Here is a 15,068-nt window from a genome sequence, read left to right as displayed (position 1 = left end):
ATCTGGCCTAAGATATTATTCCTGCTGCCATACTTAAAAAAACACACTTTAACAAAAGATTACTATTAAAATTCTTCCAGTAAGAATTCTCAAACAGGTTACCTGTGCAAGAAAATTCTGTATAGTTTTCAAAGCAGCTTACAGTTTCTCTCTATTTTATAATTTAGTGTTAATTTGAATAACAGGGAAGCAAAACAGAGGAACTGATCCCTATGAGCCATAGTTTAATAGGAAAATATTCAATCATTCTTTACTTTAGTATATTAAAAACCATGAATACAATGGCAAATAATGACTTTATGGAAATGGGAAACTTTACCATCTGTTTTGCTTTCTACCCAGGTACTTATTGTCTCTGCACAAGCCTTTGCATTCTGAAAATCCACCAGTTTTATGGCACTCTGAAAAAATTCCTTGTTGCCATGGAGATACTGTTCTTTCACAGTGAATCCTTCTTGAAGGTAGAGGGCATTGGCAAGATTAAATGTAAATTCTTGTTTTTTCTCTGAGATGGCAGAGAAAAATGACTTCAGCTCAGAAAATTCTTCTCCTGAAAAATAATTATAATGTACACTGACATACTGAACAACATAAAAACAACAGCTCCTCAGCTTTACTTCTAAGCACTGATTCATATCACCATTTTTTAGCACCCTAAGGTACAACTAACGATATTTTCTAAGTTAGTATAAATATTTTAAGCATTTATCTCTTGTGGAATATGCATTTTGTAGAGAAACCAGCTCTCCTACAGGAAAAAAATGTCCATGTAAATTTGAAATTTGTCAAAAATGAGAATATGCATTTTAAAAGGTTGAAGGAAACTCCTTCTTTATAGTTAAATTTAGCTCATTCTTAGTTGTTGGAAAGGTATCTTTAGAGTCTCATTCTATGCATAACATGAGATATTTGTGAAGGCGGAATACTAATGAATACTGATGAGGGCTAAGACAGTGATGAGCAATCCTTTTCAATAGTACTTTTATTTCAGTTTAAGAAAGAATTGCTCTCTTATGAGGAACTGTGCCTGTCCAAGTTTTGAAATTTATGAGGTAACCCCTGTAATCATCTCTAGAGATGCTAGGGATCAGAATTGCCTGTTTCTATAAAACATGAGTCTCTATACTTTGGTTGTCTATGTGAACAATAAAAGTCCTTAACCATTCCAACTCTAACCACTAGAGTGGTCTTAGAGTCAGCTAAGAATCACTGTCGGCCTATACCTATTTATCGTTGGGTCATTCTGACTACAGTGTTGTCAGAAAGGTGTATGTGCTATGAAAGAATTCCGCTCTGATCATTGCTCAGGGGCTTCCAATTTATTACCAGAAGGCACCAATATTTTATGTTTCCTTCTGGCTTAATTTTGGAACTCAATCATTAAATCTGGGAACTGTATTTCAAATCCACAGTTCTTCAGAGCCTTTGTTTACTTTGAGTTAAATACTGAAAATACCACTTTCACAACTTAAACTTTGATTGCATGCAATTTATCTCTACTGAAGAAAACACAAATGGTTCATCATGGGGAAATGTCCACTGAATAAAGAATAAAAGACTGAGAGGAACTTGCTGTCAGGTGTCTATTGGAAATCAGATGTGTACATGTGTGTGTAAACATTTTATTAATATCAGAGAGCTCCTAGCCCATAGGACATCCTTGTGCAAATAAGGTGTGCTCTCACCTGGGTGGTGGTGGGGGGTCCCCATTACCTCATATCTTGTCCAGCTGAGTGAAGGCCACATTTCAGTCCCCACTTGTCCTTTGGTTCTGGTTCATTGTGTCCAGCTCTTTTGTGACCCCAGAGACTGTAGCCCTCCAGGCTTCTCTGTCCATGGAATTTTCCAGGCAAGAGTACTGGAGTGGGTTGCTATTTCCTACTCCAGGGGATCTTCCTAACCCAGGGATCAAACCCTTTTGAGCCATCTGGGAAGGTTCTCTTGTGCAAATTCAGCCTACATAACCACAGAACAGACTTGGAAGGTATACTGCATTACATTTCAAATGCCGTGATTCTCCATTCATGGGGATATAGACATAGATGTAAACAATTTTAGATACAAAAGCTTTCTTCCATATGATTGGATCTGAAGAATATCAGTGATTCTTTACAACTCTGGAATTCCTTACATAATGAAGAATGTTAATCTATTTTACTTATTTATACAATTATTTCAGATGCAATCACTTCTTGCTATTGGAAGCTGAAATATTATCTCAATAGCTGAAAAGTTACCAAGATGACTTTCTGAGTGAAGACATGACAGCTTCTCCAAAAGAATTAATTAAAGTCAGGAATAAAATGGCAAACTTTGAAACCAATTTTCAGAAGTTCAGTTCATAATTTATGAACATCTTTAAAGGATTGGGAGAAAAAAGGAGAGGAGGAAAAAAAATAGTTCCAACTCATTTGTCAGAGCAAATAAATTTATGTCATGTACTTTAGGTCTAAGACTGTATGACAGTTAGCTGCTCTTTGATAAATTGCTGGACTCAGAAGTCAATGAAAAAAACATCACCAATAGCACAAGTTTGGAGAATATAAAGTTATCTGCCTTATAAATTTAATTTACAGATTAATAGCTTTTTTTAGCATAGATCAAAAAGAATACATATACATGAATCCTAATAAGCAGTAAGTTTATTTCATTTCCTAAAATAAGGCCATGGAAAACCTATAGGTCATGGAGTGAATGTGACTTTTGGTTTGGTTGTACCAGACCTCCAAAAAGTTCTAAACTTTAGTACATGTTTACTTCTCCTGCTATTGAAAGCCCGAAGGCCAACTGTGTGTACAATGTGAGAGATCCAAAGATGAAAACAAAGGCAGTCACAGGATTATAGCTTGTTTTAGCTTAAAGGTCCATGTGTGCTGTGCAGTGCTTAGTCGCTCAGTCGTGTCCGACTCTTTGTGACCCAATGAACTGTAGACCCCACAGGCTGCTCTGTCCATGGATAGTCTCCAGGCAAGAATACTGGAGTGGGTTGCCATGCCCTCCTCCAGGGTATCTTCCCAACCCAGGGATCAAACCCAAGTCTTCCGCATTGCAGGTGGATTCTTTACCATCTGAGCCACCAGGGAAGCCCATAGAAATCATCTAATCCATATTTTATAATGAAGAATCTAAAATCTAGAGAGATAAGCTAGCTTGAAAGGTGCCCCATCACAGGGTCATTTGGATGCATAACTGAGCCATGAGTTTATGGCAGTTCTCTTTCCATAAACTGCTTAGAATAAAGAAATACCTTTAAGCTAGTCTTCAATCAATAAGCAACTTTATTAGAGGCAATGCAAAATGGAGTATTATCAGATGCTCAGTAAACAGGAGAAGGTAAATTCTGAACAGATTGTTTTAGCGATGCGGAAAGAAGAGTAAGTGAGGACGCTGAGAGCTCCAGTGTGGGTAGGATGCCAGGAGCTATAAGCCCATCTGCAGAATAAGCAGGTTGTGAAACAGGTTGGTAGCAGGGAAGGTAAATATAGCCTGATTCAACAGATAGGACCATTTGACAATCAGAGGGAACTGAAGGCAGGGCCAGGACCAAGATGGGTCAATGAGACCCTCATTTTGGCATAAAGTTTAAGGAGATGGCAACGAATTTAGTAATCAGGATAAACAATATTTTACTGAAATATATTTTAAATATCAATATTAACACAAAGAAATCCATGATGAACAAAACATAAAAATTTAAAGGCAAGATCATAATTACTGATCTTTATTTTTGCCCTGAGTTCCAGTATGGCCCTGCCAGGCACTACCTTCTGATCTGTTGCACCCTTTGTTTTACCCTGAAATCATTTTGCATCTCTTTGTTTTCATCTTCCTGCACTTTTTTCTCTCTGCTCTCCTCCTTAACTTCTTTCTAAAAATTTTCCAGAGTTTAATATTTATATTTTCTCCTTTTTTGGTTGGTCTTTCTTTTCTTTTTGCACTTACCCCCCATCTGCGCCTTTCTCTCCTTTAACAAAGTATAAGAGATAGTGGCAAGGAGATCCAACCAGTCAATTCTAAAGAAAATCAACCCTGAATATTCATTGAAAGGACTGAAGCTGAAGGTCCAGCACTTTGGCCACCTGATGCAAAGAGCCGACTCCTTGGAAAAGACCCTGATGCTGGGAAAGGCTGAAGGCAGGAAGAGAAGGGGATGACAGAGGCTAAGATGGTGGGACGGCATCACCAACTCGATAGACGTGAGTTTGAGCAAGCTCCGGGAAATGGTGAATGACAGGGAAGCCTGGCATGCTGTGGTCCATGGGTTGCAAAGAGTCAGACATGGGCTGAATGACTGAACAGCTACAACAACAACAACAAGACATAGCGAGTTTGGTAGATTTTGTTATGTATGTTACAAAGTTAATGTTTAATGATGCATGTATACTCTTTTAAAGAAAACATTAAAATGTTCATTGTTGCTCTTGTGATCTATAACCGTCAGTGAATCATTTTTGGAATTAGTTCTGGGCAAGTTACTCAAACTTTCTTTGCCTTTGTGTCCTCATCTGTATAGCAGGTATATGTCTGGCTCACAGAGTAACTGTGAAGAGTAAATAAAATAAAGTATATTGAGTACATAAAACAGTGACTGGTACACTATATATATTTGATAGTTTAACATTGTTATTATTATGTTCACAGTCCAGAGTTGTTAAGACTCCCATGTTCCTCTGTAAGATGGATTCATTTACAGTAATTTAAATTTCAGAGGCTCTAATTTTGCTAGTTTATCATGGAATCAACTTTAACATTTTCATGAATGTTCTATTACTTTTCAAAGCAATATCATGTGATGTAAATGTTTCTGGGACTGTGTCATGGGATTTACTGAAATTAACCCAGACAATGAAGACTAGATCTGGAATACAGTGACTTCATTTTACATTATCCACAACGGAGAACTCTGTCAAGTAACTTCACTATCACCAGTTTCTTTTCTACGTAAAATTGCCTTAAAATGAAGCAAATAGAACTTGGTAAATAGTTTATTCAGGAAAACAGTTTCCTAAATGTAACTACTCTATGCTGGGCTTCCTTAGTGGCTCAGCAAAAAGAATCTGCCTGCAATGCAGGAGACATGGTTGGAAAGACCCGCTGGAGAAGGAAATGGCAACCCACTCCAGTCTTCTTGCCTGGAGAATTCCATGGACGGAGGAACCTGGTGGGCTACAGTCCATGGGGTCAAAAAGAGTCAGACACAACTTAGAAACTAAACAACAACAACAACGATTCTATGCCAGGGCAGACATACTGAAATTAGTTACAGTAATTAAACACCCCCCCAAAAAAAATCTTGGATATCACCTCTAATATTTAGGACACGATATCTGACAGTGATATCAAAGTTTAAAATTCAAATCATTATGGAACTTGGAAGCCCAGGATAGCTAGGGAGATGGACAACCACCCCTTAAGATGGGGTACCAACACTAAAGCATCTACACGGTGTCTCAGATAGGCCATTGAGAGACTAGATAACAACCACTCATATACGAAAGGGTCTCTGATGAGTCATGTAAATGATCCTTTTAACAAATATTTAGAAGCTATTAAAGAAGCTTTGAAACTGTATAAGTAAATGCTTTTTCTTGGTCTCATTTAAGTGAAAAAGGTAATCTCAATTAAAAAGCTATTTTTTTAAAAGCCTACAAAATAATGAGAGACACACAAAGATTTCTGGGTGAGGTTGCTCACTGAAGCATTTTTATAAAAGAAGTACTGGAAACTACTTAATCAGGAAGATTAGGTAAATATGCAATGGTGTTTCCATTAGAGACAATAAAATGCAGCAATTAAAAATATACTCTGAAGCAATTGCATGATATGAAAAAACAATCAGAACACAGTAAGTACTAGTGGAAGGATATATGTATACATATACATGGGTGTATATCCACTCATACACATGCACATGCACACACACATGATCTCAATGAAAACTGGCCAAAACAGGCCAGAAGAAAATATTACTGACATAGTCACAATTTTTATGTATATAGAATCAATTTTTTATAAATTATTTTGGTAATATTTTCCTTAAGAAACAATAAAATTGCTTACATTGACAATTATTTGCATTTAAAATTCTCCATATTATTATAATTTTATACCTTTCATAACTTTCAAAACTTACTAAAGTTGTATAACCCTTAGCTTCTCTAATAGTTTGAAAATAAATTTGTCCAGATCTTATCCAGTGTAAATAATCATGTGGAAGAATTTTACCAGTTGAGGTTTCCTGAAATTTTAAAGTTTGTCTTATCTGCTGTTGTGCTTTTCCTTTTGCTCCCAGTTGTATCATTCCAAGGGCCAAAGTTGTTCCAAGAGGTGAAATTATGATGTTGTTCTTATGAGATAAACCAACAGCTTGATAAAGATCCACTACAAATTCAGTATTTCTTTGAGCCAAGGGGCTTGAGGCTCGACTTCCAGAAAAAGTCAATAGGAGACTCCACAGCAGGATCTTATCCATTTTGACCTCTGTGCATTCATTAATTCAAAATTTATTAGTTTTTAAAAATAATCAGAGTTTATCATAGTAAGTTCAACAGAAAGATTTCTACCTATTAGAACTTTCCATCTTGTTGGAACAAACTACCACAAAATTATTTTAATGCCAATTTTCAGACTAAGCATCATCTATTAGGAGAAATGGGCCATGTGCTGTTAACATTTTTTACATGTATTCAACAAGCAGTATAGAATGTATTGCAGCTTTTTTTTTTTTAATTAAAGGAGAAATTATGATTCTGGAACATTATCAACAGTAATACTATCTCTGAATATCTATAGGATACTTTATTGTATCTTTCCCCATGGTTATAAATGAGACACTTGTGACTCTGATACCAAGGGAAACTTCTGTCCAGATGATTCTAAAACAGGTAAAAGAACAAAAGGAGAAATGGAATAAAAGCTGAATACATTCCAGTGTGGTTTTGAACATATAACATTAAGAAGTTAAAGTATTCTAAATCAATTGAGTAATCTGGCTAACTTCTTACAGTAACAAGTCTCACATATTAAAGAATCCTGCTACTGTAGGATGAAAGAACTTCCAAATCCACCTCACACTTTTCCAAGGGAAGTACAAAAAAAAAAAAGCTTAGAAAAAAATTATAAAGAAACAAAATTGCAATCAAATATGAACGGTTCAGTAATAACATAAGAAAGCAATTTTTAAAAATCAAAGAATAATTTGACAAATAAATTAACAAATATAAGAAAGTTGCAATTGAAAACTGTAATCAATTCACAACACTAATGACACCCTATTAAAATACTCTCCACAAAAATTGCAGGAAATCCAACCATCTCATTACATCTGGAGTAGGATGAGTTTTGCCATATTGCTGCAGACTCTAGGAGAATACTGACTCTGAAGTACTTGAAATTTTAAGTATTTTAAATGAAATTTCAAATTAATTTTTAAACTATTTTAATTTTTAGTAACACTAATTTTTACCTTACAAATAATACATTTTAGTCACTTTAAGTAACTCCTAGTTTAACTCTCTCAGGAAGTAACTTTCTATTGGAGGAAAAAATGAAAACCTCTGGAATAATGTTTTATAAGTCTTATATTTTAAAAATGAAAAACTATATTTCTAGTGTTCTGCAGATTATTAGGAAGGCTTCCATGACCCCTAAATGGTTGAGTCATTAAGAATCACCATTATACATAAAGATGGTGATGGTGGTGGTTTAGTCACCAAATCATGTCTGACTCTTCTGAACCCATGGACTGTAGCCCACCAGGCTTCTCTGTCCATGGAATTTTCAAGGCAAGAATACTGGAGTGGTTTATCATGCCCTCCCCCAGGGGATCTTTCCAACCCAGAGATCAAGCCTGGGTCTCCTACACTGAGCATCAAACCCAGGTCTCCTGCATTGCAAGTGGATTTTTTACCAACTTTGTCACCAGAGAAGCTCCATACTTAAAGATACTAATAGTCAATTATTTTCCAAAACTAAGCTATAAAGTCATTATCTAGATATTTCCATTTCTTTTCTGAAATGTGTAGTTAAACTCTATTTGCTTAGACATACAACTTACAGAGGAAAATCCCTCAAAATGCAAGTTAAACAGTTTTAGAAAATAACATGTTAACAAACTTCAAATATAAATATATGCTATCAAGCAGATGCCTTATGGTGCCTTATTGAGAATTAAATTAGTATATCAGCTTGTGACTGGTAGTACAGTAGCAGTAAAAGCCAGAGTGTAAAAGAAGTTTTATATGCAAAATAAATAATTTCTGTGTATCATTTTCTAATATATTCATTATCTTATAAGATTTCTGACTGAAATATCAGTTTGTAGATATGTAAGTTGTCAAAATGTTATTAATACTTTTAAGTCAAAAAGTGGCAATTTGGCACGTTTTTAAGTACTTGGTTTATATTAAAGTAATAAACAATATTATGAAGGATGCAATTTTTCCTTAGTAGAATCTGGGAGTTGTCCTATTAACAATCTTAATAATTAAAGTATATATCCTCTGAGCATCTGTTTTCCCAGAAAAAATTTAGACACTTAATAAACTACAAGCTCATGCAAAAAAAGATGTTTTCAAAATTCACTTACCTCTTTGGGTTTTAGATTGTACCTCATCAGAAAACATGAAGGACTGGTGAACTAAGCAACCTGATGAATAGTTCTATAAGAATCTGACCTTCAAACTGATAGTGAAAATTTAAGGAAATTTTAGTCTTTCAAGGAAAATAAAACAATGTGTTAATTTGATAAATTTAAATTATACCTGCACCAAAGTGAATTGAAATGCCATTCCTCTGCTCTATTAAACACTCATGGTCAATGTTATTGCATACATACTTCATTCAAAAGATATTTAATTTTAAGATACTTACCCCAAAATTGGCTTCTGACTACTCACTGTAATGTTACAGCTAAAATGTGCCTGCTGGGAAACACTAGTACATAGAACATCTGATCAGACAAGGCCAACTCTATTTACCTTGAACATTTGTCCAATTAATTCCTCTAAAACCAGAGCAGGTGTTCACATTGGTACAGAAGGACTAACATGACCAGGTTAATGATCAATTATGAAATTTGCAAGCATCAAGGGATAAAACAATAGAGTTTTTAAAAATCATTAAGTTTGAATTATTATTTCATCCATTATTTCACGATTGAGCAACACGCACACATACACACAGTAAGTAGAAACAAAATGTGGAAGAATGTGCCAGCAGTTGTAAATTTGCTAGTAATTAGTTCTTTTTGTTTTTTATAGGAATCTCACATCAGATTACCAGTGTATTTCATCGTAAATATTTCAGAATGCCTATAAGGAAAAGAATAAAGCTAAATCAAATCCAAAATGCAGAGACAAATTACTGCTGTGTTTACAGAGAACTCAACAATTCATCAAATTATACAATAGTCAGAGGAGCTTCCTGTAGATAAAAGGCCCATTTGAAGCCTTAGGAAAAGGAGTGAATCTTGAAGAAATACATACAGTCTCTATGTAGAGCAAAAAGATCAGATTAAGATTATTGATTTACCAAATTATCAAGATAATATTATTAAATATAAATAATTTGATAATAAACATTGGTGTTACTTTTAGATGCTTTTAAAATGCTATATGAAAAAAAAATGCTATATGATGTTCTCTAAAAACAGATTATTAATAAAAATCTATGCATAATTGAATGGGTTTTGACCTCATTTTTCTAATTCAAATCAATCACATCAATGGCAATCAGATATGAAGCACATTGGTTTATTTATCAGAGGCCTCTCAGAAAAGGAAAATTTGGCCTAGTTTCAATTAAACAAATATTCACTATTGATCACTAAATGTAATATTATTTCTGACAACCTTATGAGAAAGAAATACAATGAACGTAACAACCTTTCTAAAATTCTTTTAAAAAAATACTTCTGCAAGGACCCTGTTAACCTCTTTCAGTGTCCTAACAGGGCAATAGCTCAGGACTGAGAAGTCTGATGACAAAGGACATGATCTCTTAATTTACTAAAATTCTTAGTTTTAGCAACATTATCATGCCTCTTGTTCTATTCTGCAATTCAAAAATAAGTCTGAATGCCTAAGACTATTATTCAATCAATGCTCTTCTACCCATGTAGTAACACCAGCTAATATCCATCACAAAGACCCTTGGCTACCAAATTATTATGTCTGTACATTAGATTACAATGTGATTTACCCAGGGACAGCTCATTACTTTCCCTTCCAATGACAGAGACAGACAGTCTGTCTTAGTAACATTAGTTAATGAAGTTGTTAGGTAAGAACCTTATGATAGAACAGTTCAAGCAGATTGTATATTTTCCTGTCTCTTGGGGAATAAAAAACAATGGTCATGAATTTCTCTTCCCTGGTTTAAGCTCTTTTAATAGACAATAAAGATACCACAGTTGTCCATAAAATATTGTTGCAAACCTTTAAAATATTTTCACAAATCTGCTTTTTCTATAACTCTATTTGCCCCTAGATAATCAGAGAAAAATTCATTAGTGAAAGCCAGGGCATTTGCTATAAATTTGAGCACTATCATTATTCCCACTGTAAAAAATATACTTTAATATGTATAAAAAAGAGTAGCAAGGGTCTCAGGTTCAATCTCATTATCTTTCTTAGCATTTTATAGTTTTTATTTTAAGTAAAATTATATTCAGTTCTAAACTAAAAACTCACAAGCAAATGCTCTCATCTGTAAAAGACATATAAGCTAATTCTTCCATGTGAGCACAGATTAATTTCAGGCATTATTTTCTTTGTCAGTTTGCTCTGTATATTGTGAGTGATAAGAGGAAAATGTTCTGTAAAGAGAATAGGTTAAATTATATTTAGTGTAAGTCTACAAAGCACAAACAAAGCAGCCTATTGAAAATTATGGCACATCCTATTTTAATGTGACAAGTTCTTTCATTGCAGAAAAATGGATCTTAAATTATTGAACCAAAATGTTAATTTCAGAAACAGCTTATAAAGTCTTCAGTTCTATTAACATTTGATAGGTGAGACTCTGCTACCTGCCTAGCACAATTAGTTTCTGTAAGACAGTAAGACATGATAACTAAATGTCTTTTTATTTTTTCCTTTTGTGCTTTTCTTCTAAATTATTAAAACCAGTACCATTAAAAGAGACTTTCATACTCTTAAAAGCTCTATTCTCATTAAATATACTTGTGAGACAGCTCTTCTTAATTCCTGTTATAAAAGAGGCCCTGAATTAATTAAGGATGGAATTAGGGTCACACACAGCAGAGAGCCACGCACATACAGTAGATTACAGAGAGAAGTTCCGTCTACATGAACCAGGCTACTTCAGAATCATCACTTCAAACAAAGTTACCTCCAGGGCTAAAAAAGTATAAAATAGGTCCAATAAAAGAATTTCCAAATTACAACAGAAAAACTAGAAGTTTCATTCAATTTTCACTTTAGAGTCATTGCATTTTATGTACCTTCACTCAAGAAAGCTGATGGCAGGAAACGTGTACTCTATTTATATGCATAAAACTGGTATGGAAAACAGTGCCTTGCATATATGCCTTCGATAATTGGTTGGATGGATACATGGATGGATGGATGTGGAAAGGAACTTCTCAAAGTATTTTGGCACCCATATTACATCTCTTTAACATCTTAATATTCCCTTAAATTTCTGGAAATAAGGCTCAAATTTCACTCCACTGTATTGTCACCAATTTATGATTCATAGATCATATGCTCTAAGTTAGAAATGATGGATTATCCACTCAAACCTCCCAACCAGTGCAAGAATTCTCTGCAAACTCCCCGTGAGAGTTATTCAGCCTCTGTTTTAACATCTCAAGGAGACCTTTGTACTAAGGCAAGCTTTCATTTTTTTAAAAAAATTTAGTTTGAAATACCTTAAAGTTACAGAAAAGTTGCTGTTATAATACAAAGAACTACCATCTCCCTCTCTCTGTTTCTCCAGTTGTTAGCATTTCACCACACACATGTGCTCTCTCTATATACCTAATCTCTCTTTCTCTCCCTCTCTCTCTTTATCCTTTCATTGCTGTTGTTGTTCAGCTGCTAAATTATGTCCGACACTTTATGATACCATGGTCTGCAGCATGCCAGGCTCCTATGTCTTCCACTAGTCTCCTTTTGTATATATATATATATATATATATATATACAAACACACACACACATATATATATATATATACAAACACACACACATATATATATATATATATATATATATATATATATGGGTGTATGTGTAGATAAATATATGTGGTGTGTTTTTATGTACATAAATACATAAACATTATAATTAGTACTTTCTGAATCATTTGCGAATAAGCTGCAATCACAATTTTGAATTTTTCCTAAAAATTTCATTCTTTTATCTAGCTAGCTAGTTAGCTAAAATCATGAGTTCAAACTGATGTCTATAATCCAAAGCCCAAATCTCAAGGTTCTTTCTAGTTTTCTTCCTTTCAAATTTCACAAATACCTTTATTTATTTGTTTGTTTATTTTGGCTGACTTGGTCTTCGTTGTTTTGCATGGGCTTTCTCTAGTTGCGGTGAGCGGAGTAGAGGCTACTCTTCTTTGCAGCGCCTGGGCTTCTCCCTGCAGTGGCTTCTCTTGTGGCAGAGCATGTGATCTACACGTGCGAGGGCTTCAGTATTTGTGGCACGTGAGAGCATTAGTTGCAGCTTGCAAGTTCTAGAGTGGGGGCTCGGTAGCTGTGGCACAGGGCCTCAGCTGTTCTGCAGCATGTGGAATCGTCTTAGACCAGGGATTGAACCAGTGTTCCCTGCATTGACAGGCAGACTCCTATCCACTGAACCGCCAGGGAAGTCCTATAAATACCTTCTATAACAATGAGATACTTGGCTCTCATTATTCTCAATATACTTACTAATTTATTCATTTATTTATTCAATATTTATTTATAATATAACCAATCTCCCATCTACGCTGGTCATCACTTCTGCTCAACCCTCTTCCTTCCCATCCACCAATACCCTTTCCCACTAACCTCCCCCACCCATACTCTTGGGTCCAGTTTATCTCTGCTGAGTTTTCTCTCAGGTCCTCCTACTTTCTTCCCTAGCCATGCAGCAGGACTGCTGCCAATAATTCTGTATCAAGATGAGAAATGAAGATGGGAAGGAAAGGGAAAATAAGAAAGCTTTTCAAGTTTTAACAAGGATTAGGAAGACATTCCAGAATCTGCCTTCTTACAAGTGTGCCCATCAGTTCTACTTCTACCCTCTTTCTTCAAGGCAGCTTTGAAATATTTGAGAATAGTTTGTATCTCCCATGAATTCTCTTTCATAAGCCAAACCAAATAGTCCCTACTTGACCTTCCACATAAAATGAGTATTTTATACAACCCAGTGCCCTATTTTTCCCTAAGGCCATTCCCTATTTGGTTGTGCTATGCCACTCAATTTTAGAGAACAGTATAACAAAATGTAAGGAGGGCATGGCAACCCACTCCAATATTCTTGCCTGGAGCATCCCCATGGACAGAGCAGCCTGGTGGGCTACAGTCCATGGGGTCACAAAGTCAGACACAACTGAGGGACTAAGTACTGCGCAGCGCATAACAAAGTATAGAGCATGTGCAGTGATTTCTCAATAAGCGCCTGGAAGGATGGCCATGTCATTAAAAACTTAGTAGTAATAATTTTTACTGACAAGTTTTAATTGCATTATCAGAATCATTTTTTAAAACCAAAAGAGCATAAATAACCCTGAATGCTTTTCTTAGTCAAGTTTATATTCACTGTGTCAGTACATATTTAACTTCAACGCAAATTGATTTTACAATGAAAATTGAACAAACATATTTGTCTATAGGAGCAACAAAAAGTGTGACTGGTTAGAATACTTTGTTCTGGAATTGTTTGGGAAAAAAGTTGGAACTTTTATATAGCAACATGAGAATAGACACCAGCTGCTATTGTCCCCTCTTTAATCATATTTTTCTATTAAAAAAGGAGAGAAATTGAAAGGTGATGGATAAAAGCAGCACTTAAACACTGTTCCAAAATGAATTTTCCTGGAGTTCAAATATAGAGTAAAAGAAAGGAGCAATATTCTTGATTCCATTTTTTGTGCATTTTATATACATCATGCAATGATGAAATATTTATTTTTCTTTCAATTACCATGGTTTCTTATTTCCTTTTATCTTCACTTTACTACTTGTTTCTTGACGTAACTGCTTGGCTCTTCTTTCACGATCCAGAATTTCTTTGGGAAACAGGTTTTTCTCATCAAATATTGCTTTCAATGCTGCAAAATGGTGTAGAAAGTAACATATAAATTGTAGTTGGTAAAAGATCCAATTAAATGAAACAGTGGGGAGAAATCTTCAATTTTCACTTCTTGAAATGTGGATGCTTTTAAAACCAAGAGTCTCCTGGGAAAATTTTCGCTTAAGCTTCTTCTATTCCTTTTAATTCAATTTAAATTTAGAAGTAAAGTTTTAACAGAGCTCATCTATTAATGTATTTATATCATGATAGAAATCTACTGTTAACAGGGAAAGACTAAAGAAGATTGCATTTTCCATTTTTGTTTTTTCATCTACTTAACAGCTATCAAGGACTCATACAAAGCAAAGAACAAATTATTCTGTATTGAAATAAAACAATTAAAATCATCAAAACACAGTGTGACTGTCTGCATGACTAAACAAGTACATCTGCCATCACATCCTTATAAGATAGCTTGATCTGCAGGGATCTGTGGCTTCAGAAGACAGCCAAATTAACCCCATGAATGGTTATATGTGTTAGTGAGAAGCAGAAGGAAATTGTGTCTTGCACTCAAAAAAAATTTTTTTGGCCTTTTGCTAAATTTTGTCATTTTAACAAATGCTTATTGAATATACATTACACACTATACTCAGGTATAAATGGGGCACAAATATGACTAAGTCACAGTCTTCCTTCCAACTGGTAGAAAGTGAGAGCTGTAGCCAAATAACCCAAATATCATCTATAATAGGATCTGTTCTAAGAGAATATGAGCCATGTAAATGGTGGTTAAACACATAATGAGATTATAAC

The 15,068-nt window shown here is 34.7% G+C and overlaps 2 protein-coding genes across 4 annotated transcripts in view; both read right to left on the bottom strand.

Annotated features, from left to right (window-relative positions):
- SERPINI2 (serpin family I member 2) overlaps positions 1–12,134 on the bottom strand; it is a 38,563-nt gene extending 26,429 nt beyond the window's left edge. The window contains exons 1-2 of the mRNA XM_020878620.2: positions 6,226–12,134; positions 320–550 (exon numbers count right to left, since the gene is read on the bottom strand). Coding sequence (XP_020734279.2) covers positions 320–550; positions 6,226–6,472 — 478 coding nt within the window. The 5' untranslated portion in view covers positions 6,473–12,134. The remainder of the gene's footprint in view (positions 1–319; positions 551–6,225) is intronic.
- A 109-nt stretch (positions 12,135–12,243) lies between these two features.
- Positions 12,244–15,068, bottom strand: part of WDR49 (WD repeat domain 49) — a 160,191-nt gene continuing 157,366 nt past the window's right edge. For 2 of the 3 annotated variants that reach the window (XM_020878618.2, XM_070466465.1), the window contains one exon: positions 12,244–14,289. In XM_020878618.2, the coding sequence (XP_020734277.2) occupies positions 14,159–14,289 (131 nt within the window). In that variant the 3' untranslated portion in view covers positions 12,244–14,158. The remainder of the gene's footprint in view (positions 14,290–15,068) is intronic. The other variant, XM_070466464.1, reaches the window with a different exon arrangement.

Source organism: Odocoileus virginianus, chromosome 4 (genome assembly GCF_023699985.2).
Source record: "Odocoileus virginianus isolate 20LAN1187 ecotype Illinois chromosome 4, Ovbor_1.2, whole genome shotgun sequence".
Taxonomy (NCBI): domain Eukaryota; kingdom Metazoa; phylum Chordata; class Mammalia; order Artiodactyla; family Cervidae; genus Odocoileus; species Odocoileus virginianus.
This window is presented reverse-complemented; position numbering and strand designations above follow the sequence as displayed.